General features: G+C 36.6%; 1 protein-coding gene across 1 annotated transcript in view; it reads right to left on the reverse strand.

Annotated features, from left to right (window-relative positions):
* Positions 1-23,440, reverse strand: part of CPLANE1 (ciliogenesis and planar polarity effector 1) — a 64,038-nt gene that overhangs the window by 34,842 nt on the left and 5,756 nt on the right. Inside the window, 19 exon segments of the mRNA XM_042804498.1 lie at positions 417-720; positions 1,080-1,188; positions 1,350-1,511; positions 2,664-2,773; positions 3,176-3,314; positions 4,361-4,525; positions 4,833-5,050; positions 7,495-7,628; positions 7,869-8,097; positions 11,688-11,861; positions 12,661-12,825; positions 13,700-13,780; positions 15,364-15,548; positions 17,350-18,110; positions 19,004-19,156; positions 20,203-20,452; positions 21,883-22,065; positions 22,235-22,338; positions 23,124-23,280. Of these exon segments, the coding sequence (XP_042660432.1) occupies positions 417-720; positions 1,080-1,188; positions 1,350-1,511; positions 2,664-2,773; positions 3,176-3,314; positions 4,361-4,525; positions 4,833-5,050; positions 7,495-7,628; positions 7,869-8,097; positions 11,688-11,861; positions 12,661-12,825; positions 13,700-13,780; positions 15,364-15,548; positions 17,350-18,110; positions 19,004-19,156; positions 20,203-20,452; positions 21,883-22,065; positions 22,235-22,338; positions 23,124-23,280 (3,783 nt within the window).

A 23,440-nucleotide genomic window follows, 5' to 3' on the forward strand; every position in this document is an offset into this window, starting at 1 on the left:
TGCCAAAATCCATTTTAAGTAGTACATGAAAAAATAAGCAAATGCAACATTAGTTCTTTTTCTTCCTCTTGTTAAAAATGGGAAACTAACAAGCCCAAATTTACATTAATACAATGTTAAGGTAGCAAATTAATCAAGTGCAAAATCCATAGTTTTTACATAAACAGCAACTCAGCAGTATCCTATATGAAGTGGTCATAGCTGATAATAATTTACACTTCAACAATGTATTAGTCACATAGTAACTGATGTAACATTGGCAGTACTAAGATTTGGCAAATTTGTAATTCTTCATTTGATAAATTACACAAAGTGACAATTATCCTGTTTGGTGAAAAGATTACTTGAACAGTAAGAGGCAACTTTTTTTTTTTTCCCCCTCAATAGAAAGCTTTCTGCTGCAAATTTTTTCATACCTTTGGAGTGAAGGTGTTTGAGCTCTTGTTTCTTCAGTAAACAAAGCATCAGAAAGTGTATCTGCTGTATCAGCATCGCTATATACCTGAGGATTCCCCAGATCAGTAAGTGTGCTTCTGCTTAGACTAGTGCCTGATGAGAATCTGTCATAACAGTGCTCCTCATCACCTGCTGCTCCCTCTTCTGCTGGCTCCCAAATATTAATTTCTATGGGGCCTATGTTCTTTATTACACTTCTCAAAGCCTTTATTCTCACTTTTTCAGTAGCCTGTATAACAATAGACATTTCTTCACTTTCAGGACCTACTAAAAGAAAGAAAACCAAGTGATTTTAAATGCATACTTCTCGGTTTTCAATTATTCTCTAATTGAGACATGAATGAACTTTGAATCATCATAAATTACAGCCATTTAGAAATACAGACAGAAACTGTGATAAAGTGAAGAAACACCATCAATTTGGAGGTCATGATGCTCTGTTATTGGTATAGACATATCAGAAAGAACATACAGAATTTGCCACAGAACTCTCACAAGGTTGTATAAATGCATATTAAATTGCTTTATATGGGGTCTGAAAGAAGGTATTTTCACAAATTAATTAATAAGCAGGGTAAAAAAGAAAGTTTGTTTAATATTTCCTGAAGAAGGTTGCACATTACCTTTAACAATACTGTGTCTGAGTCGCTGCTGAAGTCCATGATATTTGTCTCTTAGTGGAACTCTTATATCCTCTGGATTAGGAAATGCTTTTACAAAGATCTCTGCCACCTACACAAAATAAAGCATCTTTGAAAGTAGCTAACATATAAGCGAGGTAAAATTTCCAATAGAACTTATGCCAGCAGGAAGTCTAACCATTAGCTTTTACTAAGAGAATAAACATTTGTGATAACCATTACTGCTTTTCTTCTAGTTTCAATGTCTTTTACCTTTTTCCCTGGTGGCAATTCTCCAAGCAGACTCAAAATAACATCTTGAACTAATTCTTCAATGTTCATGAACCTACAGAAAGGAAGCATTCGACAAGCCCACTCCACTGCATTCAGACAATGCTCAACTGTGGAGGCATCATATTCATTCTTCTTCAGATCCTAAAAAAAAAGCCTTGCTATAGAAACATTAATTGATATGAACAACATATTTCAGCTAAATTATTCATACATTGCAAATTTTAATGATTCTTCCCTGGCCAATAGAAAATAAAAATCTCTAACTTAACTGCCAAACAGAGAAGTATAAGATGCTAGGAGTCAGATCAAGGTTGTAATGGACCACAACTTTTATATATATAAGAAAGAGCTTTTTTTAAATCACCTTAGGAAATAATTCCAATAACACTCTGCTGAAGAGTCTGTTTGCAGTCATTTTGAGTAAAACTTGAGGATTTGAATAAACTAGCCATAATTGATTAAATATAGTGCATTACAAGGTGAAGTAAATAATTTTACTGTGACTTAAGGTGATAAATTCTTTATTGGGAGCAAGATCTTTAAGCCGGACAAGAGGCTTTTAAGATGGATCAGTTTATTTTGAAACAGTCAGTGGTTTCTGTCTCATTTGTCATGGCTGCACAAAGCACAGAAAAATCACAGTATTCTACTACTTGAAACAGAGGCATCCTGTTTATTTGAGGCTTGATTCTTCTGGTGAGGAGAAATTTTGGACTTGTTTTAAAAAGGAAGTAACTTTTGTTAAGAACAGCTGATAGCCAGACTAGATAGGAGAAAAATTAGCATCTGCACTGTCACAGAATACATGACAAATATCATGCTAGTAGTTTATTTCTTTTTCTTCCTTGTCCTCTGACATCTGTTGATGAGAGTGTAAGTGGAGAAAACATGATTAAATTTTAATATTTGTCCTTATTGTCTTTGAAGTCAGGAAACACCCAAAAGATCTTTAATGAAAAAAAAAAAAAAAAAAAAGTAGTGAATACTTAGTAGACAACAAGTGTAGAAACTACTGCTCTTCGGGCAGTATCTCTTCAATTGCCTGAGTTATATACTAAGTAAAAGCCCAAAAGCCTAATAGAAATAGTATTAGAAAGACGTAGTTCACATGGACAGCACTATTCTTTTGTGACTTTGACAGCACCGAATACTGCACATGGAAACACTGGGCCAATTTTGTCCTATTAAACAAATAAAAGTTCTAATAGAAATACACAGCAGACCTTTAGAATTCTTCTTATATCTTTATGCAGTTATAAAAATATTTCTTTACTATATTAGTAATATAATTACCTTATGATTGCTAATATTTTCCCTTGCAGTTTGGTACCGCCTACAGTTGTCAGATAATCTTTCACGAACATGAAACATCCAACACAATGCACACAGCTCTCTGAACCAGCCTACAAAACAAGCATGCAAAATGGTGAGATTCAGTATTAATAAATGAAATAAACCAGCTGGGTATGTTTAGCTAGAAGAAAGGAATTAACATTATCTTAACAGAAAGATAAAAAGATTACTTATTCTTGAGTTTTCAGTACTGCTTTGCAGCTAGAGCTCTTAAATCCAACCTAGTGATCATTTTCTTTCACATCTGTCAAATCTAACACGCACAACAATTCAGAACAGCAGCTTTCAAATTAAGAGTTTTGGTAACTAACATAAAAGCTTGAAAGTGAAAGTGTTTCTGCACACACTGCAGTGTACTATTTCAAGCTAATAGAAGTTTCTCTGCACCTGTGGATTCTCACTTGTGTTCTTTTTTTCCAGCTCTAAAATATTCTATTTTATTGCATACAGACCTAAAATTTTACAGGTAATATCATCAAACTGATGGTCTCCAGAAGATGTAGGTCTACAGAAAACAGTGCGGAAATTGGAGTAACGAAGCAAAGTCTCTGGGAATGGACTCAGCGAAGGAAGAGATCCTTTCTGTCGAATCTATAGATAGAAAAAATAAAGAAATAAACGAACAATCAAAATGAAAGTAAAAATCAGTTGAAGTTTTGTGTATATCACTACTAAATGTACAGCCTCTCAATTATTAGCAGAGCGCTGCCAAGATTAGTAAGATTCCCTTAAACTTGCTTTGCATTTTCTTCAAATCAGTATTCTGAAAATTCATTTAGAGTAGTATGTTTAGTATGAGCAATGACACAAAAAATGCTTTTGTTTGCATGGTACTTATGATTACCATGAAATACAAGAGCAACAAAGCATAAGAACTAAGATCACAATTAAGAAACCACTATAATCCAACACAGGACAAGCTGCTGTCAAACAAAGCAGACTAGTTTTCCCTCCTGTTTCAGCTGGTACTTCTCATCACCTCCTCGTGTCAGCACTAAGCATGTAACCATGCAATAAACACACAGAAGGAAGTATACGTCAGTCAGACCAGTTTCTGATTTAGATCACTGCATGAATGCTGGTGCAGGGGGGCTGAGGAAAGGCAGACAGTTACACACACCCCTTTCTGTAGCAAGTCAACCTTCTTCAAGTGGCTGTTTAACAATGGCCTAAGAAAAGCCAACAACATTTTTAAATTACGTATTCCAAGTTTTGTTCTGTGCAAACAAAACGCACATGAGTAGAATGAGAGCTTGTAAGTGCTGTGCTCTGTGCACTAGGATGACCACTTTACCAGAAGTGAGCATCACATTCTCTGTTATATATTCAACCCTAAGTGACCTGGAACACTTTTCCAGTTAACAGCTGTAATCCAATTAAAATCAGCTTGCTTCTTTCAAATGGAGAAAAAAAATTAGTTTGTACGTTACCAAGTGGGTACAGAAAGACATGCAGAAGACACTTTATAAAGCAGATACCCTGTATCTTTAAGTTTTGGTTTCCTACAAGAATTGAACATGGAGTGTAAAACTAGAAGATGATATGTAAAGAACATGACATCAAAGTCCAAACTGCAAGCTTGTCAATAATATTTACGACTGATAATCATGTTACAAAACCCCAGGTTAGGTGCTTACTTTTTGCATAACTTTTCTTGCCCACTTCAGTTGTGCTATATACCACTGTGCTGCAGGGTAGGAACAATGAGCAGCCCGGAAGAGCAATATAATTCTCTGAAGAACTCCTGACACTTTCTGACGACTTTGTCTCTCAATTTTTAAGAGAATGTCATTGCAGTCTTCCTGAAAAATGCAAAGTCCAAGACAAAAACAAGCCCCAAAATTAGAAAGGACACATACAATCAGGAATCTGACCTAACCATTTTTTCTGCAGCTAAGAATATTTTTCTTCTTCTTCAGAGCATAGAACCTTTACAAAAAAACCACAGAGGCACACATAATTTCTTATCACTATGATGTTTCTTAAGTAAGTGAATGGACATGGAAAAAACAAGCACTAAAAATCAGCTGAAAAGAACAAGAAAGATCATGATCATTTCATAAACAGATTAAAAGAAACACCCAAGAAACTTCCATCATGCATGCTTACTTCACTGACAGAAGCTGGCTGAGGACAATATAATGGCGGTGCTGGAAGATAAAGCCCATCTGGAACTAAACCATATAATTTTCTGCTAAGATCCTTGGCAGAATTCATCAAAAGCTGAAATGTCTCAGAGAGAATATCAGCATCTGCCATAACAGCTGCCTTCAGTAGTTCCTGCATTGAACTATAAAGAACATTTGCATCTTCTTCTTCAATGGGATCTATAAAGTATTAAGCACAGAAAGCAATAAATTAATTGACTCAATTAATATATGGTCTTCATTCTGAAATTCTGAGACTACATTCTTAGAATTTGCATTTGTCTGTTACAATGTATACGTCACATCTACTTGCTTTAAGATAAGATCTCTCACATTTGAAGACAGTATTCAGTTATTTACGTTTTACCACATTAAGGGGGAAGCTATTGTCTTACTAGAGAACTGAGCTTTTCAGCCATGCATTTCCTTGGCATAAATTTCTGAAATTCACATAATATTATAACTTTCCATATCTACTCCTCCTGCTTGTCTTGAAATACGTGGTGCCAAATCTTTCCACTACCTATCATACTTACATATTATTATATACAGCATGCATATGTGTGTTTCTGTTTGACATAAAATCCTTGGAAGTGAGTACAAAAGAAGTATCTATGCACTGTTTGGGATATGGCTTAGATAAAGATTAACATCCACCTGCTAACAGCAACTTGAAATGTGGTTTCCAAACACACAAAAAGAGAGTAAGGAATACAGATCATGCCAGTAAACCTTCTGTAAAATGTAAACAAGGACATGTTGATCTAGCTAATTAAGGCAATTTCAGCAGTATAGTATTAGGTGAGGTTATGTGACAAAAGCTTGTATACACATATACAAAGGAGCACAGAGACAACAGCAGGTGGGGGAACCTGTACAGTACCCAGATCCATCAATTCACAGTAGAAAAATGAAGCCATGAAAGGCTCACCTCCACAGACCCAGAGATGCACAACAGCAAATTATGTACTCAGAAAAACAGATAACCTGTCCAGGCTCTTCCCAGAAGAGCCATCAGCCCCCATGTCCAGATATGAAACCTATCAAGATGGATCAGTGGGAGTGGCTCCCTCCAGTACGTTTTGGCTCGAGAAGGGTTACAGTCAAGAATGACAGGACATACTATAGTATGCAAGGGAAGAGTTTTTTGGAATTGCACATGGCTCATTATGGGAGCTTTAGGAAAGAAACCAAAGGTACAGCATGGGATTGCAGCAGTGTCATCTCACTGGGTGTTGTCAGCACATGCCTATTTTCCTGGGTGAGTGACTTTATTCTGTGTCTGTAGAGAATTTTAAGTGCCAGCAACTGTAGCAGGACCATGGGTCAGAAAGTCTGAGTGTATGGGAATGCCAGCAACTGCAGATACCAGAGTTAAGTCAAGTTCCAGCAACCTGAGTGGGACCATGGATCAGAATTCCCATATATCCACAGTGCCAGCAACTGGAACAAATGAAGCTAAGTAAGGGAACATCTGAGTGCTAGCAAGCATCCAGTCAGACTCACTGACGAGGAAGTGAAGCACCTTGGGAGCTAGGGGTGTACGCATCTCACTCTAGCAAGAGTGACACCACACGAGTTGACACTGACTGGAGGGACCATTGAAGACCTGGCCAACTACTGGAGAGCTGCTTGTGTGTCTGCATGTCTAAGAGTAGCACAAGGGGATGTGGATACTGGAGGGATCAAGGGAGCCATGACCACCTGCCAGAAAGCCAGTGCGTGCCCAGGTGTGTGTGTCTCTAAGGGTGAGGCACCTGGAAAGACTGAGGATCCCAGACCAGCTAGCTACTGGATGGGCTGTATACTGAGGGCGAGCTACTGTGTGGGTGCTTAGACAGTGTGTGCGTGGTGGGAAGAGGGTACCTGTGAGTGGGGCTGTACCAAAAAATGGAGCCTCGGGGGATCACGCATGCAGACACCATCAACTTGGGAGACTCAGCTATTGGGTCTAAGCCCAGCTACTGAAGCGATCCATACTGTACACAGAAGTAGGTATATGCGTACCTTAATCCTAATCAGCAAGAGAGGGAAATGGAAGGGGGATTGTTGGTGCTGTTTGTGCAAGTGTTGAGCATGGCTGTAGGTGTTGATCTGTGTGGCCAGCTGTATGTACGTGTTGCGTATGTGTGTCTGTGTATGTGCCTACTGGAAATACATTCTCAGCCTTGCTAGCTGTTGGACCTGAGTGCATGGAACTGTCAGGGTATGAGACACTACCCCCCAATCCTTTAACAGAAAGGAAAGGCAAAAATTAAACATCATCATAACTAGTTTTAAGTATGATGATACTTTCCATACTGTTAACATTCACATTTTCTTCAGGGAATTTTTTTTTTTATGTTCTAATGAAGCCTCAGTTTTCTTCCAAACAGAAACCGCAAATATAGTCAAATAAGGTTTTGACTCATACTCACAAAGAAGACAAGATTGACAATATGGTCCATTTTTAGAATGATCAAAGCCAAAACCCAAGCCCCTACAAAGCTGAAGTATTTGAATACATTATAACAGTACTGCACACATTGGAGAAGGTAATTATTTCTTTTTCAGACAGTGTATAACACAAAATATGCAGTAAAATAACATGAAAAATAAACACAATTATTTATAATTTTATGTACCTGTAAACTGCTTGTATTTAATACATCCTGATGTTTCAGAAGTAACTGGCTGCCCTAACAAAGACTGTAACTTTTCCTGAAAAGTCTGCATTGGTGATAAGCTTAATGGCAGGTGATGCTCTGTGTTTTTCAGTCTGGAAGTATAACAAGAAACTGTTTATTAATAACAAAGTAAAACCCATAGATGGTCTAATGAAGCTCTGTTAAGTAAATACCTAAGATAAAATAACTGATCTTAACATGTTAGGTCCTACACTTGCTAGGAGTCTGCGAATATGAATTTTTGAGGCAAAGGATATGCCTTTTTGCAATAAACCTCATGCAAATAACATTATTATCAAAATATAGTATACTAATTCCAAGTTCAAATTTACCTTGAGAATTCATCAGAGTTCTGACAGTACAGCTGGTAGGCTACACCAATTGAAACAGATAGTTTCCAGTCCCCAAGTCTGTGTGTTAACCACACAGCCTCTGGAATAAGTCCACCAATAAAGAACAGATCAAGAGCATATTCAGCTGTCCACACAGATGAAAGGTTCTGGTCTCTGACAGCTCTGGTAACCAAAGAGTGTTGCAGTGGAATAATACGAGGAGGTAAGTCTGTGACACAAAAAATACATTTTAAAGTTTAAATAAATGGGCATACTATCAGATGAAAAATCTAGAATTCATAGGTTCACAATGCTTTTGGATTAATTTGAGTGTACAATTGCTCTTTACTTTATTAGAGGCATATCACGGTGTTTATCTGCAGTAGGCAGATGCAGCTCATGCTATGATATAACAGGTCAGAGTAGGCTATTTTTCTACTTAATAATGTGAGATATGCAAGCATATATTAAACTTGGGGGTTAGTCTTACTTTAAAGATTTGATCACACTGATGGAACATTTGCAAGTATGCTACATCTGCTCAGGATATTCCAGGGGGTACATCTGAAATGAATGGAAATTCTGAGTTTTTGTAGTGTACCCGTGTTGTTTGTATTCACTCTGCTGCTTATTGTAGAAGACAGAAAGCTACAATGCATTTTCAAGAAAGAATAGGACATTATTTTAAAAGACTGTTTCCTGAGGTTTAGATTTGTTTTCCAAGGTTTTACTTCCTGGTTTTGCTGGAGAAGTGCTGATCAACATTAACTCTAAAGGAGTTATTTGCTTCTTTCATGGTTCCTGTTTACTGTTCAGCCAATGACATTATTTAGGGAAATATTCATAATAATGCAACCTGTGCAACATGATTTTTCCAAGACTGTCTCACCATGTACATGGATCTTTTAATACTTCCAAATAACTCTTCATTCCCATCGACATTACATCACTTTGAAAAATTAACTCTGAAACCAAAAGTTTCCTAACAAGGGAACTCTTTAAACAGAATGTCTTGCAAAAATCAAACCACCCACTGTGATAAATACTAATTCTCAGAAAAATGCTGAAAAGCAGGACTTAACCTAACACGTACTACTTGGGTTCAACAACAAACCAAACTGACATTCCCACTTGTTCTGATGATATTGTCTGAAGAATTCTGGCTTCTGAAACCTCAACTGTCCCATAAGCAAAAAATGTTTTCCTCTGGCTTTTCAATTTGGGCCACACCATATCATGGATCCAATTCAGCTATTTGCTAAACACTGCTTTTCTCTCACTTTTGCGAGAATCAACGTCATTCAGAGCCATATCTTTAGGCAAAAGCAGTACAAGAACCATGACATTCTAATGTTGCTTTATTTAGGTAAAAAAAATACAGCATCCTTTTACCTGAATATCAGATTTCAATCACTAACCTCAAAGCTTGGGAAAGATAAAAAAAGAACCTCAAGGAAAAAAAAAAAAAAAACAAAAAAAAACAACCCCCAAAAAACAGTATTCTGGGACGCAGTCCTGAACGGAAAAAGAATCTAGGAAGACTGCACATTCTTCAAGAACAAAGTCTTAAATGCGCAGGAGCAGGCCGTCTCTATGTGCTGAAAGCATAGCTGGTGGATAAGAATATGGGCCTGGCTGAACAGACAGCTCTGTCTGTAAGTCAGGGAAAAAAAAAAAAAGTTTATAACCTTTGGAAGAAGGGGAAGGCAAGTCTGCAGGATTACAAGGATGTCATGAGGTTATGCAGGGAGAAAATAAGAAGAGCCAAAGCCCAACTACTGGCTACTGCTGTACAAGACAATAAAAAATGTTTCTATAAATACATTAACAACAAAAGCAGGGATAAGGAGAATCTCCATCCTTTAGTGGATGTATGGGGAAACACTGTGATAAAGACTGAGAAAAAGGCTGAGGTACTTAAGGCCTTCTTTGCCTCAGTCTTTAATAGCAAGACTGGTACTCAGCCCCCTGAGCTGGAAGATAAGAACAGGGAGCAGAATGAAGGTCCCAGAATCCAAGAGGAAATGGTTAGCAACCTGCTACACCACTTAGACACACCCAAGTCTATGGGGCCAAACTGGAACCACACAAGGGTACTGAGGGAGCTGGCAGAAGTGCTCACCATGCCACTTTCAATCATTTATCAGAAGTCTTGGCTAACCAAGGAGGTCGCAGTTGACTGGAGGTTAGCAAATGTGACACCCATCTACAAAAAGGGCTGGAAGGAGGATCCAGGGAACTACAGGCCTGTCAGTCTGACCTCAGTGCTGGGGAAGGTTATGGAGCAGATCGTCTTGAGTGCCATCACATGGCACACGCAAAACAATCAGGTGATGAGGCCAGCCAGCATGGGTTTATGAAAGGCAGGTCCTGTTTGACTAACCTGATCTCCTCCTATGACAAGGTGACCCACTCAGTGGATGAGGGAAAGGCTGTGAATGTTGTCTGCCTAGACTTTAGTAAATCTTTGATACAGTTTCCCACAACATTCTCCTGGAGAAACTGACTGCTCACAGGTTGGACAGGTGTACTGTTTGCTCAGTAAAAAGCTATCTGGACAGGTGAGGCCAAGATGTGGTGCTGAATGGAGTTAAATCCAGTTGGCAGCTGGTCACAAGTGGTGTTCCGCAGGGCTCAGCACTAGGACCAATTCTGTTTATTACCTTTATCAATGATGTGGACAAGGGGATCAAGTGCACCCTCAGGAAGTCTGCAGATGACACCAAATTGAGTGGGAGTGTTGGTCTGCCTGAGGGTAGGAAGGCTGCACAGAAGGATGTGGACAGGCGGGGTCAATGGGCCGAGGCCAACTGTATGAGGCTCAACGAGGCTCAGTGCTGGGTCCTGCACTTCGGTCACAACAACCCCACCCAACGCTACAGGCTTGGGGAAGAGTGGCTGGAAAGCTGCTCAGCAGAAATGGACCTGAGGGTGTTGGTCAACAGCCAGCTCAGTATGAGCCAGCAGTGTGCCCAGGTTGCAAAGAAGGCCAACAGCATCCTGGCTTGTGTCAGAAATAGTGTGGCCAGCTGGACTAGCGATCATCTCCCTGTACCTGGCACTGGTGAGGCCGCACCTCGAATACTGTCTTTGGTTTTGGGCCCCTCACTACAAGACACACACTGAGGTGCTGGAATGTGTCCGAAGAAGGGCAACAAAGCTGACAAATGGTCTGAAGCACAAGGCTTACGAAGAACAGCTGAGGGAACCAGGGTTGTACAGCCTGGAAAAAGGAGGCTCAGGGGAGACCTTATCGCTCTCTACAACTACCTGAAGTGAGGTTGTGGCAAGGTGGGTGTTAGTCTCTTCTCCCAAGTAACAAGTGACAGGACAACAGCAAATGGCTTCAAGCTGTGCTGAGTATTAGGAAAAATTTCTTCACTGAAAGGGTTGTCAAGCACTGTAACAGGTTGCCCAGGGAAGTGGTTGAATCACCATCCCTGGAGGTATATAAAAAATGTGTAGATGTGGTGCTTAGGGACATGGTTTATTGGTGGACTTGGCAGTATGAGGTTAACGGTTAGATTTGATGACCTTAAAGTTCTTTTCCAACTTAAATAAGGATATATTTCTATTCTATGAATTATGTCATCCAATCGCACACATCAAACTACTAACTTTAAATACCAAAAACATTAATTCCATACACAGACACACACGCCTCTCAACAAAAACATGTGGAAAACAAGTTATCTTTGGAGTTAACAGTGCTGAAATTATAGATCACCAAGTTAAAGCATAACATACAGCATTGATATTCATGTAAAAAAAACTCTAAGAGTTAAGCACAGAAAATTAAACTTCCTTTAGAGAAAATACCTTGTTTGATGTGAAGTGGATGCAGGATGTCAACGTTGTGTGGGGGGAAGATATAGAGCAGCTGATTTGTGAAGTAAGCAGCCATGAATCGTGCCATGGATCGAATCACGGCCATAGCAGTTTCAGTATGAACATCTGTTACCATCCAGAGTTCATGCTGAAAATACCTGGCATCTAAAAAAGCAGATATAAAATGAAATCATTTTAAATCTGAAAGCTAAAATTATTTCATCACAGCTGACAAAACATTTTTTTAAAACCAGCAAACTATGGTATTACTTAATTTCATGACATGCTTTCAGGATTTACAGAGCTTAATCTTCTGCACTAATTGCACATATTAATATGAAAAGGCTCTTACACTGGGTTTTTAATGATGAGTGATAGACCTCTAGTATCTAAATTTCGATCGGTGCTGTGTCAAAAAAACCAAACCCGTTTAAATTTGGAAATTTAGATTTCATACTCTGACTTAATAGACAAAAAGTTACAGCATTTAAACATGTTAAAGCATCTGCAAAAAAACCCCACTGTCAAACTGGAACTGGTAACCAATCTAAAATCCACTATTTTATCATGTTGTATCATAAAAAAATGTTAAATCAATGTAAAATAAAATCACATCATTTTGCCCTTATTTTTCCTATTCAAAGTCTTTCCCTGAGCAGATTTGAATCTAAGAACAATTAACAGGCCACGCTTTCACTATTAATTATACAATGAAAGCTGTCTAAACACTTACTTCAACAAGTACAGCTGAAAGAACATCTGAGGACCAGGAAAAGATCTTTAAAGTCACTGAAAACAGACTTCTGTCCAGAAGCAAAAAGCTTCTGACAGCACACTAGACAGCATGCTTTTTAAAGCAAAAAGCATGCTGTCTAGTGTGTATGTGATGGCACAGAAATTAGATCCTGGGTTATTCAAACAGTATCAACATACCCTATCGCACTTTTATGCAATATAAACGTACCAGAAAATTTTTCCATCTGACTCGCTGAGAGCTGTGATCGCCTTAGAATCTCCCCTACCAGATGATCACAGAGTCCCTGAGCCTCACACAAGTTATATTGATACAGATGGCAAAATAATATTGCAAGATAATATCTACTCTGAAGAAAACATGTTCTTTTTCCTCCTGCATTAAAAGAGAAAAAAAAAAGGCAGCAGTCCAGTTGGAAAAGAAATAATAAACACAAAAATAGACACAGCAGGTTTGAAAGCACTAGTTCCTGCCTCTCCAGAAACATAACTCTGTGAACATATACTCTGAGAAGGAGTAGAAATCATGAGCAGCTGTTTTAGGATATATGATCCTCCTACAGTCTCTAAGTTACTAGTGAGTTAATGCTCATCCACATCAGTTTTACTTCTAGAGATGTGGCACTTTTCTAAACAATAGTGTATAACTGTTAAGAAAGAGACAAAAACAGGATAGCTCAAGGGAGCCTAGCCTTCAAAGAAGGTATACCTAAACAGTAATCAAATTGCACAGACATCGACCAAGCTTCCAACATCCGGAATTCTTTCTGCATGAGGTATTCCTCATCATAATAACCATCAAGAAAATTTTCTCATGGTGCCTGGGAATTGACTCTGGACTATCTGTTTCAAATCAACTCCTAAATAAACTCCTGCCACAAATTACTTTGTTTTATTACTCCCAAAACACTAAGTCTTTTGATTTTACAACTACTAAAGGAATTGATTTTTTGTTCATCTGCTTTTCGTTGTCTCTCTCCTGCTCTGAAATATACTTACAGCTTTTCTGTACCAAATTGTTCATAACCACAAAAAAAGTCTGACATTAAAATAGAAATGCAAAGAATTTCCTCAGGGAGCAATTAGACTTTAGTTTTGACTTGTCTCTACTCAAATCACAGTTTATTTTCAAATATGCATCCTTTGTGTGTCTTTCCCCCTTTTTCTTAAGGGCAGAGGATCACAAATAACTACATAAAGTGATTATACAACTTACCCTCTCCACCGGCAAAAAAGATTTTATCCCTTACCTTTTGCCTTGACTTCACAGAGAGATCTCTTCCAAATGTCCACAGATTCTCTGTATGAGCCTAAAAGGAACTTCTCCTCACCTATAAGTCACATATGTAACAAATTAAAAGCCCTACATAGTTATTTTTACATGTGAAAACACACATGCGCTTACTTCAGTATTACAGATTTATGAAAAGCAGAGTAAAATATGTGACTCTCCAGCAAATTTTTATTCTCAGAGCTGAATCCAAGTTTCGAGCATCTGAGAGAAAACTACTTTGAATATCCTACCCTATTTTTTTTTTCAATTGCTAAATCACTTATAAATGAAAAAAAATCAATTCAGGTTATAACAACTCCTACAAGGTTTTCAGTAATTAGGTTATTTTTTAAGATTACACAAGGTTATAAATGTTAGCTATAGATAGAAAATTCAATATTCAAAACCCACAACAGTTTATTAATGGGGAAAAGCATTTTCGCTTATCTATTTTCCTATTTCCTATGATGTGAAAGATGTTTTTTAATTGCAAAAAGTAGTTCTACAATTACTTAGCAAGTTGAAAACATTCATTCCCAGTGCAAGCACTTTCAGTCAACAGTCTATAGACTGTTACACACTTCATCTTTCTAAATGTCATTTCTCCACCTCTATTCCCAATCCAATTTTTAACCCGTTGGTCAATTCCTAAATACTCTGACTGAAAGGTGACTGTAAAAGAGCACAGGTCCTGGGTGAAGAAGGAGGGAAAAAATAGCACTACCACAGAAGAAAAGACAAGGCCAAATTTGCCACTCTATCCTGCTTATCAGCAGCTGGTCAGTTCAGGTACCGCCTGGCCCATGAACATATATGTTACTCTCGCTCATCCATAAACTGTGTCATGTCTATTTGGCAAACTGAATGTAAATAAAGAACATAATGAATGTGCAGAAAGGAAGGGTAGGAAGTTGCATGTATTGTTAGGATGAGTGAAAGAGACACGAAGGAGCTAATGTATTGTATGGAGTGATGTAGGAAGAGAAGAAGCAAGTACCTAAAGTAGAGGCATGAAGAATATGGAGAGGAAACAGAATTGTGGTGGGAGATGTAAATGGGAAGCTGGACTTATTAGTGTGGAAGGGGAAGGGAAGGTAAAGCACAGGACAGTAATGTGTAGGAAATCAGGCTGCAACCATATCCTGTTTGCAAAATTAATATGCTAGATTAAGTCTATTACAGTAAATTACATTAAATTAGATGCTTAGTTGTGGCTGACTACATTTATGTACACAACATGTTCATGCCCACAGTGATTACATGGACGTAACACGATTTCTACACAGAAATTCAGCAAGAAATGTATTGTGACGCCTATCTACTTCAGAGGAAATAACACAGTACAAATAAGATCAGAATTCAGAGTCTGTGTTCAGATTCTCTAGGACATGATTCAAAGCAAACTAAAGTCAATATACTCTTTTTATTTACCTCAACAAGCTCTAAAGATTATAATACAATCTACAGGTGTACTGGGACATGAAGTATTTAAGAGAGAGTTCTGATCAGAAAAGTCCAACTACTTAGTTTTTTAAAATCTGGTGGTCAGTTACCAATTATCATTAAGCTGGACCTTATTCTCCGGGTATTCAGTTAACCACAGAACTAACTAACATTTGTAGTTCTTTCTAGAGTACTAACCAGATACAGAATTAATCCTCAAATGTTGTTCTAAGGTCACTCCTGAAGACTGGAGGGTCGCTTGTATATGACTTAAAAGTAATGAGACAACAGACTCTTCTTCTGCACTCTTGCTCGCTTTTCTCTTCAGTTGCATCTGATACCAAACTACTTTCTTATACAGTAACTGCCATAGTACAATCAACCTGTAGTTCAAGACAAATAATATTGTAAAAATCACCAAATGTTAGCAAAGTTACTTACATCGATTTCTTATTTTCTTATATTTGTCATTATGTCTCTGAAAAATAAATTGTATTTCATGTTAACTACACTGACTTCAATGAGGAGGAAAAAATAAAACACTTTTTGCCTTGGTTTTTGTTTTTTGACCAACAAACACTGATTCTTCTGAATTTGCCTGAATGAAGCAATCTACTTCAAGCACCCAAATGCACCCAAAATTAATCCCTTATTATCTAAACTACGGGGAAATTATATAACCTAGATAAATCTCAAAACAGGTTATCAGCATCTTTATAGACAAGACTGATTATAAACACAATGAAAGCACAACACAGAAAAGCAAAGACAAGGAAAAAAGACTGCAGAGCATGTTTTTAGGGCTGGCAAGTCCCTGCTGCCCAATGCAGTACCCTTAGGTGTACCAACTCGGATATGTAATATGATTGCCAATACAAGCCAATATACATTGCCAGGGACTTGAAAATTTGTGCAAAACTGCAACACATCTGTATCTTCTTCTCTAGCACTACCGCTTCCATTATTAACATACACAGAGTCAGTCATATGCACAGTGCTCAGTACCTGAAGCACAATTAGTCAAAAATACGGATTATCTTCTCAAAAATAACTGAAATTTACCTACCAAATTTGCAATTAACACATATTTTAGGCTTACTGAAGAAATGCACTTTACTGTACTAAGATTAAGTTTGTGAATTATAATGCTTCTGGGGTTGTAAATCACTGGAAAAGAACAGCTTGCTTGTATGATTAACACACTTGGATAAATTTCAGTTCTGCAGTAGAGAAATACTCCAGTGATGATAATACTTTTTCCTCAAAAGTTGGGTAACACTTCAGTTTAAGCACCCTTCAAGTTTATGTGTAAATATTCAAAAAAGAAATACCTCTGTTAGTAAGTTTCAACACACTGGCACTTTTCTTACTGCTCTGGGACACAATATCCATATTCAGGTGCAAACTTTGCTCACTAAATTGACATTGCAGACAAATGAATTCTGAGCAGCCTCTTGGCTCCATAGAGTTTAGAACTTCTGCATGGAAAGGAGCAGAATGGGCAGTAAAAGCTTCTTAAACTGCAGTATCAAGATTGATGCTGCACTCCCAGAACTGGTGTGAGCTGTTAACCCACCAATTATCTCTGAACTGATTGGCAGTAATTAGTTAAGTCACCATAACTGAACTATATTCAACTACAGGTCTGAGCCCTAATCTGTACGCTCTAATAAATTATCATGCTTTTTCACAAAGTATAATACATGAAAGAAACAAGAGAATGTTATTACTGTATAACTGAAAGATAAAATTGTTGTTCCAACATAAAGAGTCATAGAATCATTTAGGTTGGAAAAGACCTTGAAGATTATCAAGTCCAACCAATGTCCAAACTGAGCCCTGCGGAACACCACTTGTGACCAGCTGCCAACTGGATATAACTCCATTCACCGTCACTCTCTGGGCCCAGCTGTCCAGATAGCTTTTTACAGAGCAAACAGTACACCTGTCCAAGCTGTGAGCAGTCAGTTTCTCCAGGAGAATGTTGTGAGAAATTGTGTCAAAGCCTTACTAAAGTCTAGGCAGACAGCATTCACAGCCTCTCCCTCATCCACTGAGTGGGTCACCTTGTCATTGGAGATCAGGTTAGTCAAACAGGACCTGCCTTTTATAAACCCATGCCAGCTGCCCCAAACACCTGGTTGTCCCATTTTGGTTTTTTCTCCATGCGAAGATCATTTATACCTTTTTTCTGGTTTTGCACCACGGTTTACTGCTTGAGGAGTCTCTTTAAGCAGAGATTTGAGTGAGCTGAATTGCTGAGTAGTACTCTCATCAAGAACTAGGAAAATAGGTACAGTGAGAGAGTCAAGTTCCACAAGGCTATTCTCATGAGTAGATGCAAAAAGATTCTCATACTGTAGCATGTACACACTACTTAGAGTGTGAGATACCATTTTCAAAAGACAGAAGCACGCCAAAAGGTTTTTTGAGAACAAGTGATCTTGCTGCTTTATCAACATCAGTTTTAAAGTTTGTAATGTCATCTTTGCCACATGCCCAGTCAGACTGGCTCCTGAAGGGCAGTACAGGACAGTTAAACACTGCTGAAAATACTTTAGGACACAATGCATCCAGTGAGTATTCTTCACAGACTTGTTTAAAGAAGCATCCTGGTTTAGCAAAGAACATTTCACAAATTGAAGAATGTTGAAAAAATGGATAACGCAGTTTACTGTGTAATTCAGCAATGTATCTTTCTCTTCCATATTTTTTGAAATACCTATCTGCCATGCAGCAAGGAGGTTTTTCTGAATGAAATATAGTTCCACTGATAATTTATCTTTCTCTTCAGTATCGTCTTTTGCATGGACAGTATCAAACATTGATGCAAATTCTAAGTGGCCTTGATCAGCTTTACCCACAAATGAATGGATTCTTTGGCTAGAGAAGCTGGAACGGCTACTGCAAAACTGCTTGTCATCATCTGATTCTTCTTCGTAATCCTAAATCAGACAATTTTTTTAAAAAAAAAGCAAATTTAATTCAAGTCTATTGAGAGAATGTATAGTCTGCAAGGAATTATCATTTAGTCAGTCTCACAAATTAAATCTTTATACTTAATTAACTGCTTACTTGCTAGTAAGATTAATTCAGAGCAGTTTCATCCAGATCTCGAACTAAGTGTGACTACTTGGAATAGTTGTACAGACAGAAATTATATTACTTAAGAACAGTAAAAAAATATTACACAGCAGAAATTTTTATACTAGAAAGTAAAACCCTGTCCTTTATTAAACCCAGAGAATGAGGAAGAGATTTTGCCAGAAAACTGTAACATATAAAAGCCATTCAACAAAAGCCCAAAAACCTCAAAGAACAAATCAAAAATCAGAAGCATGAAACGGAGTTGGGAAAAGCTATACAGTAATTCTGATGAGAGAGCCATTCTTCCAAAAGACATGTACAAATTCTGGAGTTGATGGAAGAATACTCTAAAATTGAGGATATCTCATTTACTAAGAACAATATTGTACTACTTATTAATAGACTTTATAACCCCACTTTATTTACTAGTGTAATATTGCATTTTATTATAAAGTGAAGCTAAAGTTGTAAACTACAACAAACTGATGTATATATAATTAGTATGTATTTTTCAAAAATTAATGCACTGCTGAAAGAAAGAAATGTTTGAAAATAAAAATTAAGTATCAGTTGAGAAAAATAACCATATTCCTTGCACCTATAATGAAAATTTAACCAATAGTGAATTACTTTAAATATACCTAGTATGAGTAAGTACACCTCTTATTTCAAAAAAAATTTTTTTTACATTTAGAATATCATAAAATTAAACAATTTGCATAATTATAAGTGGAAAAATGCTATTAAGTACCAGTAGATCCATGGTTTTCTCACTCATTTCTGTTGTATCCTCCTCCAGAAATTTCGGAATGGTGGAAAAGATGGAACTTTGGTTTTGAGCATGTTTTAAAAGACTAGCTTTTAATGACAGCAGTGATCGTAAACACAGAGGTCTCTGTTTAGACTAAAAGAAGTAACAATAATGCAAAACATATTATTTTTCTTTAGCAAGATCAAACCAGACATTCTAAACAAAGAAATTTGTCCCTTCTGTAGAAAACTTCAGTTTAAAAGTCACAGACAGAAAGTGAAAACAGGTCAGCAGACCTAAACAATCATTTGACCATACTTCAGGAACGCAGAACTTCCTCAGCACCAGCCAACTTTACTTTGCTTCACACTGAAAGAATCTGCTTTCTTGATCCCTGCAATGATCCTACAAGTTTTTCAGTACGTAGGGCTTTCCTGCATTCTTACTAGTAACGTATTTCTTTAAATCACCAAACCCTTGCCCACTGTTCTAGCTTATGTATGAACACCATCATAACTCACTACTCCAAAAATTCAAAATGCAACCTGAATAGGAAGAAAAGATGTGTTTTATCTGCAAAAATTCTGAACTCAGTATATTCTATCTTATGTGATTGGCAACAGTTGCAGGACCTCTTCCTTCAAAGGTTTCCCTTCTCCTAGACTTAGCTCAATTTAGAAGTGACAGAAAAACAAACAAAAATGCTTTAAGCAAGTTTTAATTTATAACCTCAACTGAGGACCTAGTGCACGTCACACAGCACCACTGAGACTGTTGCTGACTGCTCTAAAACAGCAGCAGCCTAAGGTAAGAGATTTCACAGAATCCTCTCTCTGCATCATTCTGAAAGCATGAGCTGGTCAGACTAGCATCGTACTTGTCAATGTTCTCAATCCACTCTATAGATACAGAAACCCTATTTCTTTTACAGTTCAAAAAAGAATATATAGTGACAGTTAAGACTGCCCCCTTTACTAAGTTTTACTGAAATATCAATCAGACAAAAAAGGCATAAGATTTCAGAGAAAACTGTGTATTCACTGCTTTCCAGAACAACATTATTCTCAGAACAACCTTATTATTCAAATGATTTTATACAAATATCACAGTAAACGTGAGGTAACTCAGCTTAAAAATTACACATTTTTATACACACAAAGTTTTTTACTTAAAGCCTACAAAATAATTCATAACCCTACCTTGGGGTTCAGTAAATTCTGACGGATATTTTCAAGCCGTTGGGTTGAATCAAGTAAAAGGGATCTTACAAATCCTGATGGTGAAAGGTTGTTAGGAAATCTAAGCACTGTTATCATGTATCCATCAGAGACAATAAGGTAGGGTAATCTTGAATGTGAAGCAACAGAGAATCTTTGTCTCATAAGGTCGCTTTCAGAAGCTGAAGAACCAAGAGATTGACTAGAGTCTTGACAAAAAGAGTGCTGCTGTCTAAAATAAAGATACATCAAAAAGTAAGAAGCAACTATCATATGTAACAATCATCAACACAGTAGAGAAATAACTTACAAATACATAATACCATTCACACTACTGTCCCAATAGGTCCATTCAGAATTCTAAGTGTCAAAATTTTTGCAGGATGAGCACTGTGAATAAAAACACTATTCATGCTTGCAAGATGCCAGGATTTTGCTGCAGTTGCAACTTTTTAAATTTTGATAAAAACAGTTTTCAGTATTCTTTTATAATTTCATTAATAAGTATTATATGTATTTTTCCACAATTTGACTTTAAATTTCTATATCACATGTTCTTATCTAGGTCTTATTGTATATGTCAAGTGCTTGAAGATTAAATTCTAAGTAGCTTCTAATGAAGTCATGTATGAAAACCAAAAAATCCCGCAAAATCTGAATCTTAGTATTTTGGAATCAGTTCAGGCATTCAACAGAAATGTTTCACATCAACACACGAGTCTTCTCTTACAAAAGAGGTCTTACAAAGTCTTTAGAAGGAAAGAAATCACTCCTTACTGAGTCCCAGAAAGCTGTGTTGTCCAGGTATTCTAATACTAGCTCTATAATACTTTGAAATAATGTGTAAAACTACTAGATTTATTTATTTTTTAATGGTCCAAAAGTTAATAGATTATTTGAAAACAAAGTAGCTGCATACATGCATAAATAACCATAATTAAATTATGTTCATATATTTTAGCATCTGTTTTTTCAACCAGACAGTGTAAGAAGGTATTATAAAGCTTTGAATGCTTTCATGAGATACTACATCTACACACTACCTGGGGCTTTAGTCACTCGGAATTAACACGACTTTTTTTTTTTTTTTAATTTAAAGTTTAGATTCTGTTTAGTGCAGTTATTCCGACTGTTATTCTTTGTAACTTTCAATTTATGCTAAAACAATGTTATCAGAGATCCTTCTATTCTCCCAAGTACCCAGCAGCATAACTTAAAAATTTAGATCTTGAGTACCCCAAGAAAACATTTTAAAAGTTTTTGTCCATGCAAGGATGTTATTTACAAAATCTGATATGGACACATGATATAAAGTTCTATAGGTAAAATTAAATAGTAAGCAAAGAAATACCACTGGATTAAACTAAATCTGCACTTTTAGTACTTCCGTCACTTTAATTTTTAGTTACTACTAAATTAAAACACTTCTAAAAAACCAAATCATTTAATGTATACTTACATTGTCACAATGCCAATTTTCATCACGACAAACCCATTATAATAAATGGAAGGGAATTAGGAATGGGAAAGATATTGAAAAGACACATGAAAAGCAAAAGAGTGAATCTGAAAGATGAAGTTATGTAAAATTCTGAACAATATGTCAGAAAGTAAAATCTGATCATATGAGAAAAACACACAAACATTTCCCAACCCTTTTACCTGTATGTTATTAGTGGATGAAATGGAATAAACTCTGCTGGTCCAAATTCTACAGAGCAGCCAGAAGTAATCAAGGTCAGCAATTCACCCATACATGTCAACAAAATCAAAGATCCACGTTTTAACATGCAAGCCAAGAAAAGGCTATCAGGAGTCCAACTCATATCACCAACCCAGTAAGATCTAAATTGGGCAAGGAAAAACATTTTTCTCTGTCAAAATTTTTGTATCAAAAGATTAGGTTAAAAAAAAAAAAAAAAAACAACCAACAAACCTTATGCAAAAAAACCCCAAACCAACACACAAAACCAAAAAATCCGCAACTGTAGCAGAAACAACGTGAATTACTGACCTGATAAATTTGGATGGGACCATACTATCCTTGCTACTACAACCTTTAAGGCTACCCGAAACAGTTACAAAATTCAATGTGTTTAAAAACAAAACCTGAGTTGCCTAGAAAAAAAAAAGTAAATGTAAGGAAAACATACATATTTGTATCAAAAGGCCATTATTATCAAAAATAACTTATATGAGCAAGTTACATACTACATTTGATGTACTGGAAACATTATTATACATGAAAGTGACACTTTACTTCAATATTTATTACTATGTGAAATATTTATTAATTTCTATATCCATTTCTGTATTTGAAACATAATTAAAGATTATTATACACTTAACAGATAATTAAATATTCTTTTAAACATAACTTCTTCTAAAATGTTCAAAATAATAAAAGATCACTTTTCTCCAGTCTTGTTGGTGAGTAACAACTGAAGTTTTAAATTACTACATCATCCCAACCCAGTACACTGATTAAGCTGGTCCATATTTCCTGTCATCATTAGCACTAAAAACTACATTAAGATTTAGCCTTTGAGTTGTTAGAAGGAATAATGTTATGAAGTAGGAACATAACCTCCAACACTTTAGGCTGAGGCCTGATTAAGAGTCATCCAGAGACCACATAGTAGCTGAAATTAATTTATTATTTTATTTCTTGGATATTAGAAATGACAGAGGACCTTACATGGATTTATTAACTCAACAATAAGCATTCAAAAAACTCTAAGTTCTGGCAAAATTTTTTAGCTATAGATATCAATGTGAATATAATCACAAGTATTGTTAAGAGTAAGGAAAAATCACTTATAAAAATGTGTTATTAAATCCTTGCTACCACTTCATTCAAACTGAACTATTAGCTTAAATGACACACTGTCTATCATTCATACCTTTGGGTCAGTTTGATTAACAGCTACTGCAAGCAGAAGTCCATCTCTTGCAAATGCACACAGCAAAGCTCCTCTTGACTTTACAGATACACACTGAGGAACCAAATTAACAAGAGAACAAGTCTGCTGTACCCAGTGAATCTGGTATGGCAAAGAACTGAATAGCAAAAAAAAGACAACAGAACCAAGAGGTTACCCAATTATGCTGAATGGGATGATTCATACAGAACAAAAAAACATGCAAGAAAAAAAATCACATAAAACATGAACAATATAAAAAAGTATTTATTTTCCTTCAAAAACCTTACAGATAAAAA

This window comes from Tyto alba, unplaced genomic scaffold, assembly GCF_018691265.1.
Source record: "Tyto alba isolate M040663 unplaced genomic scaffold, T.alba_DEE_v4.0 Super-Scaffold_42, whole genome shotgun sequence".
In the NCBI taxonomy this organism is placed as follows: domain Eukaryota; kingdom Metazoa; phylum Chordata; class Aves; order Strigiformes; family Tytonidae; genus Tyto; species Tyto alba.